The sequence below is a fragment of the Acomys minous genome (genome assembly GCF_964271855.1).
Source record: "Acomys minous genome assembly, chromosome: 12".
In the NCBI taxonomy this organism is placed as follows: domain Eukaryota; kingdom Metazoa; phylum Chordata; class Mammalia; order Rodentia; family Muridae; genus Acomys; species Acomys minous.
Genome location: NC_140493.1, coordinates 63780473 through 63802167, shown reverse-complemented (window position 1 = coordinate 63802167; position 21695 = coordinate 63780473). Strand labels below are relative to the sequence as shown.

The following is a 21695-nucleotide window of genomic DNA, read 5'->3' as shown; positions in this document are numbered from 1 at the left end:
GTGCCATTATAATGGTAAGTGTTACTTGGGAAATTATTTAACAATGCATTCACATACCAAGAAATTATTGATTTCAATACAGATTCCACCCCACCCCCCCGCCATAAGAATCTGTCTGGAGTTGCAAAGCTATAAGTATTTCTCTAGTTACCACTCAGAACTTAATTTACAATATAAAAGAAGAAATACATAATTACAAAAGGGAAGGAAGCCACCAACTTTCCACATAATTAATATGCATTGAAAATATGAATGAGGATTCAGGTAGACAAAGTTTGAGATTCTGAAAACTAGAGTTAACTTGAAATTTGACTGAAATTAGTGTTTGAATTACATAGAAAGTTTGCTGATGATTTTCAGCCTTTCATAATTAATATCCAAAGGTTCAATCTAACATGATGTCCAAACAATGTTTTTTGTTTTGTTTTGTTTTGTTTTTTGGTATTTGGATTAAAAATACTAGAAATGAAGTAAAATTTGCAAAATTAAATTAATAGAATGGTGTTTCTTCACTATAGTGTATACGTTAAATTCCTTGGCACATGAAAGAATGGAAGCCTGAAGAGCCATAAACCAAGCTTGACAGCCCTAAGGCAAACATAAATATTTGTATCATTTATAGCCAAAGCCTAGCACCACAACCCTGGAATTAAAAATATGAACTGATACATTTTCCTGGAAGCAGAGTCCTCTCTGATTCATTTTTCTGTTTTATCCCATCATCCAATCAATATTCAAAACACTAATTGAGAGCAAGTCTCTTTTTTAAATTAATTTATTCATATTACATCTCAGTGGTTATCCCATCCCTTGTATCCTCCCATTCCTCCCTCCCTCCCACTTTCCCCTTACTCCCCTCCCCTGTGACTGTGACTGAGGGGGACCTCCTCCCCCTGTATACTCTCATAGTCTCTTCTTGGTAGCCTGCTATGCTTCCTCTGAGTGCCACCAGGCCTCCCCATCAATGGGACATGGTCAAATATGGGGCACCAGAGTTCATGTCACAGTCAGTCCCCACTCTCCACTCAACTGTGGAGAATGCCCTGTCCATTGGCTAGATCTGGGTAGGGGTTTGATGTTGACTGCATGTGTAGTCCTTGGCTGGTGCTATAGTTTGAGCAGGACTTCTGGGCCCAGATCTGCCTGTCATAATGTTCTACTTGTAGGTTTCTAGGACCCTCTGGATCCTTCTATTTCCCATTCTCCCATGCTTCTCTCACCTAAAGTCCCAATAGGATGTCCCCCCTCTGTTCTACTTTCCTGATAAGTGAATACTTTCAAGGGAAATGCCCATTGGGCTAGTGTCCAGATATAAGTGAGTATATATCATTTGAGTCTTTCTGCTTCTGGGTTAACTCACTCATTATGATCATTTCTAGCTCAATCCATTTGCCCACAAATTTCAGAAATTCCTTGTTCTTAATAGCTAAGTAGTATTCCATAGTATAAATGTACCACAGTTTCTTTATCCAATCTTCTACTGAGGGACACTTACGCTGTTTCCATGTTCTGGCTATTATGAATAAGGCTACTATGAACACGGTTGAGCATATATCCCTGTTGTGTGCTGGAGCATCTTCTGGGTATATTCCACGAAGTGGAATACCTGGGTCTTTAGGAAGCCCTATTCCCAGTTTTCTGAGAAAGCGACAGATAGATTTCCAAAGTGTTGTACTAGTTTGCATTTCCACTAGCAATGAAGGAGTGTTCCTCTTTCTCCACATCCTCACCAGCATGTGGTATCACTTGAATTTTTGATCTTAGCCATTCTGGTGGGTGTAAGATGGAATCTCAGAGTTGTTTTGATTTGCATTTCTCTGATGACTAAAGACATTGAGCATTTCTTTAAGTGTTTCTCAGCCATTCAATATTCCTCTGTTGAGAATTCTCTGTTTAGTTCTGATCCCATTTCTTAATTGGATTATTTGGTTTGGTGGTATTTAATTTCTTGAGTTCTTTATATATTTTGGAAATTAGACCTTTGTGAGATGTAGGGTTGGTGAAGAACTTTTCCCAGTCTGTAGGCTGTCACTTTGTTCTGTTGACAGTGTCTCCTGCCTTATAGAAGCCTCTCAGCCTCTTGAGGTCCCATTTATTAATTGTTCACCTGAAGGCCTGGGCTGTTGGTGTTTTGTTTAAGAAGTTGTCTCCTGTGCCAATGTGCTCCTGGCTCTTCCTTACTTTTTCCTCTAACCAATTTAGTGTCTCTGGTTTTATGTTGAGATCTTTAATCCACTTGAACTTGAGTTTTGTGCATGGTGACAAATATGGGTCTAAATAGCATTTTTTTACATGTAGACATTCAGTTAGACCAGCACCATTTGTTGAAGATGCTATCCTTTTTCCACTGAATAGATTTGGCTTCTTTTTCAAACATCAAGTGACTAAATGTGTATGGATTCATTTCTGGGTCTTCAATTCGATTCCATGGATCAACCAGCCTATTGCTGTGCCAGTACCATGTTGTTTTAATTACTATTACTCCTTAGTACAGCTTGAGTTCAGGTATGGAGAGTCCTCCTGAGGATCTTTTATTGTATAAAATTGTTTTAGCTATTCTGGTTTGTTTGGGTTTTTTTTTTTTTTTTTGTCTTTCCATATTAAGTTGAGATTGACCTTTCAATGTCTTTAAAAAATCATGTAGGTATTTTGATAGGGATTGCATTGAATCCGCAAATTGCTTTTTGTAAGATGACCATTTTTACTATGTTAATTCTCCTGATCCATGAACAAGGGAGATCCCTCCATCTTCTCAAGTTGTCTTCAATCTATTTCTTCAGGGACTTAAAGTTTTTTCAAACAAGTCCTTCACTTGCTTGGTTAGAGTAACTCCTAGATATTTTATATTGCTTGTGGCTAATGTGAAGGGTGTAGATTTACTAATTTTTTCCTCTGTATGATTGTCACTAGTATATAGAAAGGCCACTGATTTTTTTGGGTTAATTTTGTATCTGTCCAATTTGCTGAATGTGTTTATCATCTGTAGGAGTTCTCTGGTGAAATTTTGGGGGTAACTTATGTACACTATCATATCATCAGCAAACAGAGACTATTTGATTTTTTTCCTTTCTCATTTGGATCCCCTTGATCTCCTTTTGTTGTCTTATTACTGTGGCTAGAACTTCAAGAACTATATTGAAGCAATATGGAGATAGTGGGCAGCCTTGTCTGGTCCCCAATTCTAGAGGAATTTCCATGAGTATCTCTCCATTTAACTTGATATTGGCTATTGCCTTGCTGAATATAGCCTTTATTATGTTTAGGTATGTGCCTCGTATCCCGGATCTCTCCAACACTTTAAACATGAATGAGTGTTGTATTTTGTCCAATGCTTTTTCTGTATATAAGGAGATGATCATGTGTTTTTTTTTCTTTTAGTCTGTTTATATGGTGTATGACATTGATGGATTTCCATATATTAAACCATCCCTGCATGCCTGGAATGATGCCTATCAGTCATGATGAATAATATCTTTGATATGTTCTTGTATTCATTTTACAAGTATTTTATTGAGTATCTTTCCATCTATGTTCATAAGAGAAATTGGTCTGAAGTTTTCCTTTTTTGTTCGGTCTTTGTGAGGTTTAAGTATCAATGTGGGTGTGGCCTCATAGAAAGATTTTGGTTATGTTCCATCCATTTCTATCTTTTGGAGTAGTTTGAAGAGTATCAGTATTAGCTCCTCTTTGAAGGTCTGGTAGAATTCTGCACTGAAACTATCTGGCCCTGGGCTCTTTTTGGTTGGGAGACTATCAATGATTGTTTCTATTTCTATAGGAGAAATAGGACTACTTAATTTGTTTATCTGATCTTGATTTAATTTTGTCAAGTGGAATCAATCAAGAAAATTGTCCATTTCCCTTAGATTTTTAAATTTTCTGGCATATATGCCTTTAAAGTAGGATCTTATGATTCTTTGTATTTCTTCAGTGTCTGTTGTTGTGTCTCCCTTTTCATTTCTAATTTTGTTGATTTGGATAGTATCTCTCTACATTTTAGTTAGTTTGGCTAACAGTTTGTCTATCTTGTTGATTTTCTCAAAAAACCAGCTCCTGGTTTTGTTGATTCTTTGAATTGTTCTTTTTGTTTCTAATTTATTGATTTCAGCCCTGAGTTTGATTATTTCCAGATGTCTACTCCTCTTGGGTGTTTCTGCTTCTTTTTTTTCCTAGGGCTTCCAGATGTGTTGTTAAGTTGCTTATGTGGGATGCTTCCAATTTCTTTTTAAAGGCTTTTAGTGCTATAAATTTTCTTCTTAGCTCTGCTTTCACTGTGTCCCACAAATTCGGGTATGTTGTTCATTAATTTTCATTGAATTTCAGGAAGTCCTTTATTATTTTCTTTATTTCTTCCCAGACCCAGGTGTCATTAAGCAGAAAGTTGTTTAGTTTCCAAGTGTGAGTAGACTTTTTGTTATTTCTGTTGTTGTTGAAGTCCAGCCTTAGACCATGGTGATCTGATAGGATACAAGGTACTAACTCAATCTTCTTGTATCTGTTGAGGCTTGCTTTGTGACCTACTATGTGATCAATTTTGGAGAAGGTTCCATGTGGTGCTGAGAAGAAAGTATAGTCCTTTGTGTTTGGGTGGAAACTTCTGTAAACATCTGTTAGATCCATTTGATTCATGACTTTGGTTAGTTATGTTACATCTCGGCTTAGTTTCTGTTTCAATGACCTATCCTTAAGTGAAAGTTGGGTGTTGAAGTCTCCCACTATTACTGTGTGGAGATCAATTAGTGGTTTAATCTTTGTTAATAGTTCTTTTACAAATGTGGGTGTCCTTGTATTGGGAGCATAGATGTTCAGAATTGTGATGTCATCTTGGTTGACTTTACCCTTGATGAGTATGAAGTGTCTCTCCTTGTCCCTTTTGATTAATTTTGGTTGATTATTAGCTTGGAATATTTTTCCCAGCCTTTTACCCTGAGGTAATGTCTGTCCTTGTGGGTGAGATGTGTTTCTTGGATGCATAAGAATGTTAGGTCTTGTTTATACATCTGCTCACTTAGGCTGTGTCTTTTTATTGGAAAATTGAGACCGTTAATGTTGAGAGATATTAATGGCCAGTGACTGTTAAGTCCCTTCATTTTGATCCTTGTTACAGTAGAGAGTTTCTGAGGGTGTGATTTTATGATTGTGTAGTTATCAATTTCCTGTGTAGGTTTGGTTGTACCTCATACGTGTGGGGTGGAGTTTTCTTCTAGTAACTTCTGTAAAGCTGGATTTCTGGATAGGTACTGTTTGAATTTGTTTCCATCATGAAATATTTTGTTTTCTCCATCAATGATTATTGATAATTTCACTGGGTATAATAGTCTAGCCTGGAATCTGTGGTCTCTTAGGGGTTGCAGGACTTCTGTCCAGGCTCTTCTGGCTTTCACGGTTTCAGCTGAGGAGTCGGGTATAATTCAGATAGGTTTGTCATCGTAAGTTACTCTGTCTTTTTCTCTTGCTGCTTTTAATATTTTTCTTTGTTCTATATATTTTATGTTTTTATTATTATGTGATGGGAAGATTTTCTTTTTTGGTCTATTCTATTTGATGTTCTGTAGTCCTCTTGTATGTTCATATGCATCCCTCTCTTCAGATTGGGAAATTTTTCTTCTATGATTTTGTTGAAGATATTTTCTGGGACATAGAGTCAGGCATCTTCTCTTTCCTCAATGCTTATTATTCTCAGCTTTCATCTTTTCATGGTGTCCTTGATTTCTTGGATGTTCTGTGTCAGGAACTTTTCGGATTTAGCATTTTGTTTGATGATTGTTTCAAGTTCTATGATTGTATCTTCAAGTTCTGAAATTCATTCCTTCATTTCTTGGATTCTGTTAAAGAAGGTCATCTCTTTGTTGGCTGCTTTCTTCTCTAAGACCTCTTGGTCACATGTTCCTTTATCATAGATTCCATTTTCATCTTTAGATCTTGAAGTGTTTTATTGATTTCCTTCATCTGTCTGTTTGTATTTTCCTGAAATTCTTCCAGTGCTTTTTTATATGTCTCTTTTATGACTTCAATCTGCTTGAACCCAAACACATTATCATCTTCCTTACTAAGGACTTGAGGTTGTTTTCTTGTATTTCAATTGTGTTTGGGTTCTCAGGGTTATTTTCTTTGGGACATCTGGGATCTGGAGATGCTGAGCTGTTTTGTTTTTTGTTGTTTGCATTCTTATGCTGTCCTTTAGTCATTTTGCTGTTTCTGTTGATGGGGTGTGGCTTCTGGTGTCCTTCTCTGGTTGCTGAGAGTGGATAATTAGTGATTGATTATAGGTTGCGTGCTCTTGCCTGTGGGGATCAGGGAGGTTTTCCCTGGAACAGGCAGGTGACCTAGTTTCCACTCCTGGAGACTTTGCTCTACACCTTAGACTCTGGGCTAGGTCAGCAGAGATATGCTTCTGACTGGTCCCTTTCACGTTACTGAAGCAACTCAGGCCAGCTGTTACGGGGGTCTCAGATCAAGGCTGGCAAGCTCTGGCTGTGCAAGTGGCTCCCAGCTGCCTGAACTTTTCTTGGTCCTGTAATCAAGACCCCCCAACCCCCGGCTCAGACCCACTGAGTTATGGGTGCCTTTTAGACCAGCCTATAGACACCTCAGGGGGTCTAGTCTCTCCTGAGTATGTGGGAGATCCTGCTGGGGCTATGTGAAGTATCCAAGCTGTGTTCTAACTGCTTGGATCTACAGGCTCAGTACCCTGATTCCAGCTCCAATTTGGGTCTGTTCTGCCCAGCAGACTGCATGTGCTCTCTCTAAGCTAGGTAGACCTAGATGCATGGGAGATCCTCCCAAGGCTGTGTGACATGTCCAAGCTGGGTTTTAACTGCTCGGGTCTGCAGGCTTTGGCCCTGCGGCATGCACGCCGCTCTCTCTGAGCTAGGTGGACCCAGCTGCTCAGTACCCTGCATTCAGTTCTAATTTGGGTGCCTCTCTCTCTCTCTCTCTCTCTCTCTCTCTCTCTCTCTCTCTCTCTGAGCTAGGTGGACCCAGCTTGGTAGGAGATCCTGCTGGGGCTGTGTAAAGTTTCCAAGCTGGGTTCTAACTGCTTGGATCTGTAGGCTCTGTCCCCTGCACTCTGTTCCAATGTAGGCCCATTTGACCTGGGCTGCGTACCACTCTCTTTGAGCTATTTGGACCCAGTTGCCTGTGTTCCATGTGGAGCAGGGTCCTCGGTTTGCGTGGGGTGGGCGGATTGGGCCAAGGGCAGCTTCTCCTATTTCCCTGTGACATCCACATGCCAGGGGCTCTGGCACTGACCCACACACTGAATTCAGGCTTTCTCTGCCAGCTGCAGCCTGGAGGTGGGTTCTGTTCAAGTGTCCGGAAAGTGGGTTCAGGACCTCCGTGGTCTATTGCTTGACCCAGGGCCAGGCCCACTGGCTGTGTGGGACCCCATGCACCTAAAGTTCCCTAGATTTAGCATTATGTGGCTCCATTCAAGTCCCTCGTCTCTGTGCAGTAGATCAGATACAGTGCTTGCTAGGTGCCACCATCTTGGAAACTCCAGAGCAAGTCTCTTGTCTCATCCTGTAGTATGTTCTCATTTCAGATCCTTATTGCCTTTATTTTAGACTTTTAGAAATCCTGCCTTCCCAAAACTTTCACTACTATTGGCATCTCACTCTCCAGCTTAGCTCATTCAAAATTCCACAGTACTTCTGCTAGGAGTACATAAACTACTGAGAAAGATCTGCCCCTTCCCCACTTCTCTCATTCCAAGCCTGTCTACCACTATAAACACATTCACTTTTATTTTAGACTTCATCAGTGATGGCTTTAAAGTTCTCATTCTTTTTGTCCTCTAGTTTTGTGCATGGAGTCTTTATTCACGCTCTAGAACATCGTGTCTTAAGGACTCCATTTTCTCAACTTCATCATCAGAACAATTCACTTTCCACCAAGATCCCATTGAAAATCACCACTTTTGAGGAACATTTCCTGGACTCCCTGTTTTCTGGTCTATCTTCTTACTTCTACAGTCTGTAAGGCCTACATATATATTCAGCTCTTTCCAGGCTTTCAGGACACTCTAGGTATAGCAGTGTGAAAGACAAGTGAAACTCTATTTTGGGCTCTCTCTATTGCCCAAAGATGGTCTCCTTGGGATTTGGGGTCATGTTCATTTCAGGGAACTAGCACTGTGCCTGGCAGTATGGGAGTGTAGTTGATTAGTCCATGTCCCTTGATTGAAACTGCTTCAAATAAAATATCATTTTCTGGGTCTAAAGCATATCCTGAGTGTGTAACTTGACCTACAAAACTTGCTAATCCTTCCGTAGTCACTGGGGAATCTAATTCTCATAGCACTCCTCCAGGACACATACACAAAGCAATAGCTCAAAGATACTCAGGACGTCTGAATAGAAATATAAACTTCACTTACAGGAACTCAGATTCCAGAACAGAAAAACACTTGCCTAAACATCCTCCCTTTACACAAAATTCTACATCTAGCACCAAAACAAATTAAAACAACAAGAAAGATCTAAAACTGAAAGTCACACTCCCAAAAAGTCAGAGATAGAAACATGCAAAATAATAAACAGTGAGAGAACCTCTTGCAGTGACATAGATGGTTGACCCCAGAGCTGACACCTCAGCCACCAGCCCTCTGTGGCCACTGAGCCCTCAAAATATTACTAATGTGACAGAGAAACTAGATTTTTAATGCTATTTAATGATAATTGATGTATATTTACACTTAAGCAACCACATGGAATAGAGCTCTAAGTAACTACAGCTCAGACCATTAAGAAGAGCCGATAGCTGCTGGCCCCAAGGGACTTGTTAATGACAGTCTTGTAACAGATGTGAGTCATGATGATGACCTCCTCCCGAGGTCACAAGCCAGGTGACAGTACTCAGCAGCCACATTTGGGAAAGCAGGGTGTGTACACAGCACCACACATCGTAGGAAGTTGGCCCAAATTGAATGGGATAAAATAAAGCCATCTGGGAAACTTCTCCTGGCCATGTTTTGACATTCTAGCCCAAGCGAAATTCTCAGCAGCTTTACTCTTACTCTCCTCCCTCTTCGTCCTGCTCTCCCATTCTACAAGGGTATTCACAAAATCCTCCAACAACAATGAAATGTCCACAACAAGGCCTGCCCTGAAGTTTCTATTCAAAACTGCATTCTATTTACAACTCTTAGTCCACTTAGCATCCTTAATTTTGGCACAGCTCATAACGGTATCTAATTGTAACCACTATGATTACATAAGGTACATGTCAGACATTTTTGCCTTTATCATTAAGTTTTATGAGTGTAAAATAGGACTCATCTATATGTGACACACATTTATGTGTGTACAAATGCTAAGTAACTGGAAATTGTAATAGCTTACAAATGTATATTTCTGAGGACCATTCATATTTCTCTTAATCAGAGTAACTGCTAATGCTGATGTCTATATTTGAGTGATTATTGGTTATGCAATTGTCACAATGCTCACAATGTTCCAGAGCAGTTTTTCTGAGGATACTGAAGTGTAAAGAGTTATGTTTATGTAACAAGTTGGTACTAAAGCTAAAATTTGAAATTTTGGCCATTTGCATACCAGGACCATGCACTTCCTGACAGCTGCACTTCTGTGTCCTATAATACATGTAGAATATATTAAATTAAAAGCTTAGGGTTATCATTTTAATGAAGAATAAAAAGGAAAAAACAAACAAACACCTATATGATACCTGTCAAAGTTGACCTCAGTTTTTTTTCCAGGCTACTGCTTATAAATCATGAGCTGTTACAATACACTAAAGCCAAGGTTGGCAATATGGCAGAGGGCTTCCCTCTATGACAGTCATTCTGAACCTTCCTAATGCTTTGACCCTCTAATACAGTTCCTCATGCTGTGGTCACCCCAATCATAAAATTTCTCTCATTTTTACTTCATAACTGTAAATTTGCTACTATTATGAATTGTAATTTAAATATCCATATTTTCTGGTGGCTTTAGTGGATATCTGTGAAAGAATTGTTCATCTTCCAAAGAAGTTGAGACCCAGAGGTTGAGAACCACTGCTCTGGGGCCAGACTTATAAGACTGCTAAAAGCTGCCATTACAAACTGTTTAGGATAATTAACTTATACAAATTAATGATTAATCAGTCAGAATCATAGTCATGGCAGATATTAGTCTAGTTTATCACAGAAATATACTTCCTAGATTGAATAGATAGTAAATATCTAGAAACAAACAACATTTGCCTATTCATATTTACCATAGATAAGATAGATGATAGATGACAGATAGATAGATAGATAGATAGATAGATAGATAGATAGATGATAAATAGACAGATGATAGATGATAGATAGATAGATAGATAGATAGATAGATAGATAGATATAATTATATACTATGTAAATATAAAGATAATGGTCCCCCAAAACTTCAGAGACCTACAGAATATGGCATTTAAAGATATTTTTATTAATTCAAGGCCTTTTTTGACTTGAAACATGTTAGCTCCTGGCAACACTTCCAGCCTACCTCAATGAAGGTGAGCATCATAAAATCTCCTTTTGGAGATAGCTACATTAATAGAAAACTAGCCACTGGGCAAAAGGGCCCCAGCACTCTTTAAGCAATATGCTGTCCAAAATGGACAAGACTTGGACTCAAGCTAACTTGACTGCCAAGATCTGCCATGGCATGGTAAGCAAGCCCTTCATATTTCCCACTTTACAATTATGTCTGCCAGGTATATGGGGCCAAAAGGCTGAAGATGATACTCGAATATTATATATAGAGAATGGGTGACTTTACCAGGCAGCAAATTGTCTGATATCTCTTAGTTTTGGAAGCTGCTTGCCTGCACTTCCTACTTAAGTAATAATCTTATTCTTTCACGTCTCTGATGGGGTTGAAGATGAGATAGTTATAGTTTCACAGTTAGGTTTAAGTTAGGGTTTTTAAAAAAGTTTTAATATCTAGAAAGATGTTTTAAAGTAAATAAATACAAGATATGATGAAGAATAATTTAGCCATAAAACTTTAGACTCACCTAGATAGAATAGATAGTATTTTCTTCAAGTTTGCCAAATACAAATGAGCTAAGCATTTTGAATATAACTTTTACATTCTTTATTGTTTCATAACTATTCTTACTTTATTTAGTTTATTATATATATGTGTATATGTGCATATGCATTTGAAAAAAAGAATGATGAAAAGGATTATGGACATTGATTTCCAAAGAGACCATGGAAATGACAAAAATATCAAGAGTACCTCTCTTGCCTACTAACTATTATGTTACAAAGATTACAGAATTTTTCAGAATCTTTTTTTTTTTGCACACCTTATTTTCCTATTCAAAATTTCTAAGCCATTTACCCTGCCTTTGACTACTGTTGTGGGCTTCCTCTAAAGCATAGTGCTCACCACGTGGCTCTGGGTAGAGTCACCTGTCCTGAGGAAACAGACATAGACTGGCCAATTCTCCATCTCTTCTGAATGCTTTCTCTCAAGAACAGTTTAAAAAAGAAGACAATAGTGTTTTATTATGGTTTCTACCATATAACCAAAAGCTATGTCTCTAGGCCTTAAGACAGGTGACTCAATGTGGGTTGTTAAAAAAAATGGTTCTGATTTTAGAAGACTTACCCACAAATAGGAAACAGTCCAACCCCACCTACCCAAAGGGAAGTCCAGCTTCTTGCCCTTACTATGTGATCTCCTCTTGGGTAATAATCCAATATAACTAAATCCCTGGAATGGTTGGCCTTTCCTGAGATCACAGTCATGGAGACAGGAAAACAGTTGTTTTCCAAAAGTCAAGCTTTGGCCTAAAGGGGTAAGTAAACTGAAATTTTATAGCAAAGGAGATGAAAGATAGCCCTTTTTTTTTTTTTTACAAACTATATGATTTACAACATACTTCACCAGGAAGAACGCCCTTAAAGCTTCACATTAACAAGTTACAGGCCTTCTACAAGGTCATGATTTCATGCTGGACATTAGAGACAAAAGAAAGATTCTATACTTAGGATTATAGAAGCTGGAAAAGAAAGTTAACAATAATTTTTAGAAGACTACCAAGTGCCCGATAAATGAAAAATATAAATTAGAACTTCTCAAACTCATAACAAGTCTGACAGGAGGAATTTACAAAGTTTCCTATAAGAAACTTTGAGGGCTTGAAACAGTTCCAATTAACTGAAAATTATAAAAAATGTTTAAAAATACATAAAACTTTTGTATTTTTTGGTTGTGAGCTTATCCTTTAGTAGCTGAGCCATCTCAGGGAACTAGGTTGGAGAGGGTGTAGGAGAGAGGAATGAGGATGGGGATCATTTGTGGGGAGAACAAGGGTGAGAGGTGAGAGGGTTGGGAGTGAGAAGGGAAGCCAAGGGGGACATCTCTGAGATAAGCTGGAGACTTGTGACAGGTCTGGGAGGATATGGGGATGACTCTAGCTGAGACTCCTAGCAGCAGGGGACATAAAGACCTCCTAGCCAGGCGGGCATTCCAGTGGAGGGAAGGGGACAACAAACCACTCACAAACCCTTAGACCTGAAATTTACCCTGCCTATAAGATACTCAAGGATAAAGATGGAGCAGAGATTGAAGGAATGGCCAACTATAGCTAGCCCAAACTGAGTCCCATCACGTAGGAGAAAGCCAGCCCCTGCCATTATTAATAATACTCTGCCATGCTTGTAGACAAGAGTCTAGTATAACTGTCTTCTGAGCGTCTCCACCCAGCAGAACATCAAAATAAATGCTGAAACCCACAGCCATACATTAGCCAGAGTTCAGAAAGTCTTGTGAAAGAGTTGGAGAAAAGCTAGAAGGACCTGGAGGCGATAAGAACTCTACAAGAAGACCAAAAGAGTCAACTAACCTAGGCCCATGGGGCCTTGCAGAAACTGAAGCACCAACCACAGAGCATGCATGGTCTGGACCTAGGCCCCTGACACATATGTAACTGAAGAGGAGCTTGGCCTTATGTGCCAAGTGGGGTAGGGGCTATCTATGACATGGACTGTATTACTTGCTTTTGGATCACTTTCTCGTAGCTGGGCTGCCTTGTCTGGCCTCAGAGGAAGAGGATACACTGAGTCTTGATATGACTTGATGATCTGTCTATTGGGAAAAGTAGGGTATTGAAGTTTCCCATTATTAATGTGTAGGGTTCAATGTTTGATTTAAGCTTTAATAACATTTCTCTTATGAATGTAGGTGCTCCTACATTTGGAGCATAGATGTTCAGAATTGAGATATCATCTTAGTGTGTTTTTCCTTTGATGAGTATGAAGTGTCCTTCTTTTGATTAGTTTTAGTTAAAAGTCTATTTTATTAGATAATAGAATGGCTACTCCAGTTTTCTTCTTGGGTCTGTTTGCTTGGAATACAGTTTTCTAGCCCTTTACTCCAAGGCAATGTCTATCTTTATTGCTGAGGTGTGTTTCTTGTATGCAGATGAATGATTGGTCCTGTTTTTTGAGTCCATTCTGTCAGCCCTTGTCTGTTTACTGGGGAGTTGAAGCCATTTGATGCTGAGAGCTATTAATGACCAGTGGTTGTTAGTTCCTGTTATTTTGATGTGGGTAATGGGACACACACACACATACATACACACACACACACACACACACACAGAGAGAGAGAGAGAGAGAGAGAGAGAGAGAGAGAGAGAGAGAGAGAGAGTTTCCTTTCTTTTGGATTTGTGGATGAAGGGTTCTTTGTTTCCTCAGTTTTCCTGAGTGTAGTTAGACTCCTTGGGTTAGAATTTTCCTTCTAGTATCTTCTGTATGGCTTGATTTGTGATTAGGTACTGTTAAAACTTGGTTTTGCCATGGAATATCATGTTTTCCATGTACTGTAATTGAAAATTTTGCTGAGTATAGTAGTCTGGGTTGCATCTGTGGTCTCTTAACGTTTGCATGACATCTGTTCAGGCCCTTCTGGATTTCCTAATCTCTGTTGAGAGGTCAGGTGCAATTCTGAAGGGTTTGTTTTTATATGTGACTTGGCCTTTTTCTCTCACAACTTTTAATATTCTTTTTTTGTTCTGTACATTTAATATTTTTATTATTATGTGGCAGGGGGATTTTCTTTTCTGGTCAAATCTATTTGTAGTTCTTTAAGCTTCTTGTATATTTATGGGCATTTCTTTCTTTAGGTTGGGAAAGTTTTCTTCTATGATTTTGTTGAAAATGTTTTCTGGGTCTTGGAACGCAGAGTCTTCTCCTATTTCTATTACTTTTTAGATTTGTTCTCCTCATAGTGTTCCAGATTTCTTGAGTTTTGTGTCATGAACTTTTTATTTTTAATGTTTTCTTTAACTGATGTATTGATAACTTTGATCATGTCTCCCATATTTGAGATTCTTCCTTTCATCTCTTCAATTTCGTTGGCACTGCTTGGGTCTGTGGTTCCAGTTCTCTTCCCTATGTTTTACAACTCTAAGATTGCCTCAGATTGCATTTTCTTTGTTGCTTCTAATTCCCTCTTTAGAACTTGAATAGTTTTCTTTCTCTCTTTCATTTCTTTCTCCTGTTTGATTGAATTTTCCTGTAATTATTTATAAGACTTATTCAAGTCCTTCATCTGAATGTATTTTCCTATAATTCTTTATAGGATTTATTCAATTCCCTTCATCTGTGTCGATGTATTTTCCTGTCTTTATTTGAGTGATTTATTTCCTCCTTTAGGCTTCTATCATTTTCATCACCTCAGATTTAAAGTCATCTTCTTGTGCTTTATAGGTGTTCATATCTCCAGGGCTTGTGTGGTAGGGTCACTGGCTTCTGGTGGTGTTACACGGCTCTGAGTTATGCTGCTTGTCTTCTTGCACTGGTCTTTAGCTATCAGGTTGTCTCTAGTGTTAGCAGACATAAAGTTTCCTCCAATGAGGTTGCTGTCTGTGTCCCACATGAGCCAGTCAGGTTGAGAGCAACCAACAGGAGCTCTAAGCCAAAGATTGTTTGATATGGTTCCCCAGGGGCCTTCTCAGGACAGTGGATGTTGGAGCCTGCACCACAGTTCAGCTCTGCTGGCTTCCCTGTCTGTATCTCAGTTGGGTCAGGCAGAAGAGGAACAGGCTGAGAGAGTTCTAAACCCAAAGCCTCTCAGGTGCCCCACATTCCTCTCTGCTGGACAGAGAGAAATCTGAGCCCAGAGTTGTTTGTGGCATGGCAGCTAATGTAGATTGTGGCTGGTGCCCAGACTCAGCTCTGCCTTTCTGCTTTGTGTCCAACATGGGCCAGGCAAATAAACAGGGCTCTGTCCATCTACTCTGTGTTCCAATTGGTCCAGGCCATTAAGCAGCTGGGGGAGAGGCTATGAGAAATCCATGCCCAAATCTGCTTGGATGCCCCACAGATCTTAAGATGGCAGCAAATGTAGGTTGTGGTCCACACCAGACTCAGCCCAGCCTAGCTTCTCTGTGTCCCAGATGGGCCAGGCTGTTAAGCAGCTGGTGGGCAGAGAGAGATCCAAACCCAAAGTTGCTCCAGTGCCCCACAGACCTCAAGATGGCAGCTAATGTGGGTTGTGGCCCATTCATACTCAGCTCTGCCTGTCTGCTCTCTGTCCTAGATGGGCCAGGCCAGTAAGCATCAGATGAGAGGAGAGAGATCTGAGCTCAAAGCTGCACTGGTGCTCCACAGTCTTTCTTGAGATGGCATGGGTCCACTTATCTGCTGTGTTCCAAAGGGGCCAGGCTGGTAAGCAGCTGCGGGGCAGAGAGAAGTCTGAGCCCAAAGCTGCTGGCAGCATAGCAACTAATGTAGATTGTGGCTGGTGCCCAGACTCAGATCTGCCTGTCTGCTCTGTGTCCAAGATGGCCAGGTCAGTAAACAGCAGGTGTGCAGAGAGAGATCTGAGCCCAAGGCTGCATGAGGTGTCTCACAGTCTTTCTCAAGATGACTGCTATTGTCGATTGTCCCCAGGGAAATTTCTGTGGGTTACCTGGGTATTTAGTGCTTTGACCCACCCATGGTCTACACAGTATAAACCCTGATCACCTGGTAATCATCAACACTTGTGTTTTGTAGCTCTCAGTTTAGTCTTTAGCTCACTGTTTAGTTGTGGCTGTCCTGCTGATCAGACGTGGTGTGTGATCAGTGCTGCCATTTGGGATCATAATGACGTCTTTTAAACTTTCAAAATAAAACAATTCCTCAGAAAAAAAACCAACACCCTAATTCTCAAGTTTATAATATTAAGACAATATAACAGATACATTCTTGTCACATCAAATTTTACTGATATATTTAATGATTGTATACCTAAGGCCATAGAGTAATAGATGTCAGGGCCTGTGACCATAGCTTAGCATTTAAGTGTTTCTCTAGCATAGGTCTTAAATTCAATTTGCAGCATATACATAAAGCAAAACCAGAATAGATATCTTTTAGTTAGATTTAGCCATGTGTCTTTCCTCTCTGAATGTATGTGAGTGTATAGGTAAATTTGCATTACTTATGTGTGTACATATGCATATGTACATGCAGGTATGTATGTGCATGTATGTGTATGTATTGTATGCCTGCACATGTGTGTGAGTGTGTAGGTGTGTATATGTGCCTGTGTGTATGCGTGTATGTGTGCATGTGTTTGCATGAATTCTTAGAAGATCAAAATCTCTCTTCCTTTAATTGGAAAGGTATGGTAAAGTGGGAAAGAGGTATGAGGAAGTGGGCACAGAACAAAGAGATTTTTTTTTTTGGTGATTAATTATTTCAAGTTGTGAAGCAGAAGCTGTTTCTGCATCCTTTCGGGGGTGTTTTTATCCAAAGTAGGAAAGAAAACGAGCTGACTTTCATTGTTCTGAGAAAAGGCACATTGTTAAAAGTTGGGTTTATGAAAATATTGTCTTCTAAGTGTGTTCTTCCCAGGCCACTACACCTGTGACAGTTGATTAGTAAGATATCAAAATAGCATTATGAAGGAATAAATACATGTTTCATTAATGCTAAGATTTGTAAAGATATAGATCAGTGGTTAAGAGCACTGGCTGCTCTTTCAGAAGTCCTGAGTGCAATTGCCGCCAACCAAATGGTGGCTCATAACCATCTATAAAGTGACCTGGTGCCCTCCTTTGTTATGGAAGCATACATCCAGGCAGAACATTGTTTAGGTAATAAATAAATAAGTCTTTGACATAAATAAATAAATGGTGTCCTCTGATGAAATCCATGATTTCTTAGGATAGGATAGTATGGAAAGGTTTATTTCAGGCAATCTTGAGGGCAACTGGTGGAGTGAGTTGAAAAACCTTGGGTTGTATGTTATGTTATTTTGAATGTCTTGTCTCTCTCTTAGGCAGCTGACTAACTCTGCATTCTTGCTCCTGTGGTTAGTAGCTCTCACACTTCAATCTTCTGTACTCAGTTTGTCAGATGTAGGCTGCAGAACATGCGTGACCTTTTGTGTGCCAATTCCACCTGGCTGATGGGAAATCATAAGTTAATTGTTTGACTTTTACTTCTAGGCATCACGGCAGAAGTGCTGGTTGTAACCTCTTTTGATGAACTTCAGAGAAGGGCATCAGAGGCAAGAGGGAAGATCATTGTTTATAACCAGCCTTACACTGGCTACAAGACAACAGTGCAATACCGCATGCAGGGAGCTGTGGAGGCGGCCAAAGTGGGGGCCGTGGCATCCCTTATCAGATCAGTAGCCTCTTTTTCCATTTACAGGTGAGTTGCAATGTTTGTTTGAAATATGTTTAAAAATTCATTTTCTAGGGACAAGAAGATGTTAAGAAATAAAAACAAACCACCGAAATGAAAGTACTGATAGATCGTGGAATTTCTTCTCCATTCCACATTTGGTAATTTGATTGTAGTATTTTCTTTGGCCTTTTTAGGATTCCAATCATCCTTTATGAATTTCTCTGGAAGTTTTTCCACATTCAAAATGATCCCATAACATTCTTTCTATAATTAACATACTGTGTGTTTCATTGGAGGAAGAAGTGAGTTCATGTCTGTGTTTCATCCAAGATTCCTAATGACCGCAGATGAGGCCAGGCTGTTTTCATGTTGCTACAGAAGTGAAATAAAAACAGAGTGGGTGATGTGATGGGGAATGTTTCTCATGTCACAGAAAGAAGCCTTTCTGGATGCTGTGTGAACTCCTTGTATGTGCCTTTACCATCTCTGACCCTGTAATTCTCCTATACGGACAAGCAAATAAGTATAAGTACACAAAGTGATTTTTAGCCTAAATGAATTAAACTTGTGAAATACTTGGTTTTGTGTATATGTCTGTATAAATAAATGGTGGTGTTGTCTCAGGACAATGGAAGGCTTGTCTTTTTCAGAATCTGTTGAGATGATAACAACATATTTATTTATTTTCAATTACATTAAATATTTTGTGTGTGTATAGTGTTTGCCTGTATGTATATATTTTGGAATTGGAATTACAGATGGTTGTGACCTGCCTTGAGGGTATCTGGTCATCTACAAAAGTTGTAAGTTCTCTTAAGCCCTAAGACCCTACTTTTAATTTTTAAGAGGTAAATTTTTGCCCTCCACCCCCAGGGTTTTGCTATGTGCCCAATCTGAGATTGAACTATTGAGCTCAAAGGATTCTCCTGTCCCAGTCTCCTGAGTAGGTGAAACTGCCAGCATGTTCCCACTTTTTAGGCCAAGGTGCTTCATCGAATCCTAGGCCTAGAAAGAAATTCAGCATTGCAATGGATAAAAGCTCTAAAAACTGACCTGTGTCTATTTGGCCTGATTTAATAGCACCGTCACACACTGATATAAATAAAATACTTTAGAAATGTAGATAAGAGAATCACTATTTAATGCAATGTCTAAGATGTCAAAAATGTGAAAGCAATTGCAAATAATTTATTCAGATCCCAGAACTGGATTTTTGCTTCTGTTCTAAAGGAAAACTGTATTCTTCATAACTGTTTTTTGGAGCTGAAGACTCAGCTGTCTGACCTTAATTAGTACTCTTCACTCCTTAAAATAAAGTCAGCAGCTGGGATTTGCAGTCAGAAAACAGTTGTACAGAAGTACAAAGTGAAGAATGGAGAGTGTTTTTATTTTACAGGGATAAGATGTTTTCCCAGAGGAGCAGGATAGTACAGGTTAAAAGTCGCCCACAAGGAAGTTCTACTTACACTAGCATCACAGAGCTAAAAATAATGCTCTTTGTAAAGTCTTTAATGGCTTCAAGACTGTTGAAATAATGATTGGATCATATCCTTTTGGTTGGTTAATCGTCCCAAGAGAGAAATCCAAACATGGCTAGCTTGCTTTTCAGAATACCTCAGTTACTCCTTGGAATAACAGACTCAGCAATCTGTGGTCATTCACCCTGATTTCACTTGTCATGAAGCATAAATTATGGAATGAGGCTAATGTTGTGCGAAACTGGAACATAGCCAGGATCTTTATATAAGAACTGCAACTCATCAGACTAACGTGTTCCCTGATGACTTACTGTGCACCTATCCACCAGGGCTCTTTGGCTTGTTTTTTGTTTGCTTTCTTTTTTTTTTTTCTTGCTTTTTTTTTTTTTCCTCTCAGCATAATAAAGACATCTGGAAACCTAGGCTGTATCCTAGCATGAGAATTTCCCAGCAAGGGCCTTCTGTATGTTAGACTTTAAAACTTGGGGTCAGCAACTTTTACTGTGTAAAAGTAACTTTTCTTCATGTGTCTGGATCTGGACTGATTACAGCTTTTCATGAGCTTTTATAGTTAACTATATTTCACTGGCCTGTTAATGCTACAACCCCATTTGGGCAATGTATAGGAATGTAAATATAATACTGGCCATGACAAACCATGTCTTTGAATACCTTCACACATGCCACATTACTTATGGTGACACCAACCTGAAGGACCATGCAGATGGGGCATCATTTCATCCATTTCTTGGTAGAAAAGTAAACATTCAGAGAGTTGGATACATTAGCATATTTACTTCTTTCATCCTGAGAAATAAAAATGAAGATAATACAAAAATCTCTTTGTTCCCTCATAACTTGTTCTACAAACCCAGTTTCTGTACATCTGTATTTTATATTTCTATCTGTAATTCCTATCCTTCATCCACCACAGAGTACTTTAGTGTGGCTTTTGTGCGTACTAGGAAGGAACTTATTAGAATCACAAGTATCCCCCAATTTCTCAAATACACTGGACGTTCAGGACTTTTTCTTCAAATATATCTCTCCTTATGTGCCTCTTTCCCCCATGCCTCTCATTCTTCCTGTGCCCCCCTCGTTATCTCCCTCTCTCCTCTGTCTTCTTACCTCACTCTGTCCCTCCCTCTCGCCCTCTATAACTCCTCCTTCTTCCCCCATGTTCCTCCCTTCCTTCATCCCTCCCTCCTTTTTACCTCCCTCTCCCTAAGTCCCTCTCTTCCTCAATGTCCTTCCCTCTTTCTATGATTCCTCTTTCCCATTCCTCTCTATCCTTGAGTCCCATTTCCCCATGCCCTTCCCTCCTTCATCTCCCTGCTTCCTATGCTCCTCTCTCCCCCATGTCCATCTCCATGTCATTTTCTGCCTCTATGCCCCTCTTGCCCCCATGGTCTTCTCTTTCCCTATGTCTCTCTCATCCAACTGCTCCTTCCTCTCCATTTCTTTTTCTCTTCATCTTCATCTCTTTTTTTCCTTATTTCTTTAGCCATAGACTCAAACATTCTAAGTATTTTCTGTCAATTCTTTACAAATGTTGTGCCATAAGCTCAAGGCCCATGTACCTACTACCCATTTATTCTTCTCTGGGTGTTCTAGGTAGCTGCCAATTTTAGTGTTTTCAAAACCCAAAGTCTTTCTCTTTACCTATCTCTTTTGCATTTTCTCAGTAAAAACTTCTGTCTTGCCCATCACATAGCCCTTAATTATACTTTTTCCCCCTTGTTTTCATTTCTAGTAGTCAACAAGAATCTTAGCTTCTGCCCCGTGTCAAGCATTTTAGCAGATGCAAGTGGAACAGCCCCAGTCCCTAGCACCTCTTTAGAAGTTTGCATAGTTACAGTTTCCTAACATTGCATGTTTTCTCTGCTCTCCTCCTTTGTCTTTCATGTTCATCTTAGGCCTTTCCTCTGGAGTTCTTTGATTCACAGTCATAGTCCAGGTGATCTATCTTTTTGGGGGGCACATCATCCTGTGTGCCCTCCATATCTGATGTACTGGAGGTAGTTTTGAAGTGCACTTTGATAGCATACACTACTGCTAACAAGCAGCAGCTTTACACTTAATGCACTTAATGCAACAGAAGTCTGCTTATTGCTCACAAAGCAGTTAGCATGAGGCAGCTACTTCCTTCCAACTTGTAGCTCTATGTCTCTGAGACCTAAGACTTATGCAGGAAGCTGAACAAGAAGATGATAGCCTAGAGGGAGGCTTATCCATGGTTATTCCTATATAGGCCTAAATCTAGCAGATCACCTTCACTTATTTCTGTTTTCCAAGATGCCAATACATGGAGGCTAATAAATCTAGGTTCTCTTCTTGCCCAGGTACAATGCATTTGGCAAAAAAACTTTTCAGTTTGCCCAATTGACTGACTTCACTATGCTCTAAGTTCTAGAAAGACATTGATTTTATACAAATACACACAAACAATCAAATAAACACACAGAAATACACACACACACACACACACACACACACACACACATGGGCTAGAATGTATAAAATCTATTTATAATAGCATAACATTTGATGTATAGTAGGATTCTGGAAATGTCTGTTGAAGAAATGAA

General features: G+C 39.4%; 1 protein-coding gene across 2 annotated transcripts in view; it reads left to right on the top strand.

Annotated features, from left to right (window-relative positions):
- The window catches only part of CPQ (carboxypeptidase Q), a 410614-nt gene that overhangs the window by 120775 nt on the left and 268144 nt on the right, over positions 1-21695 (top strand). For both annotated transcript variants that reach the window (XM_084751322.1, XM_084751321.1), the window contains one exon: positions 17446-17653. In XM_084751322.1, the coding sequence (XP_084607448.1) occupies positions 17446-17653 (208 nt within the window). The remainder of the gene's footprint in view (positions 1-17445; positions 17654-21695) is intronic.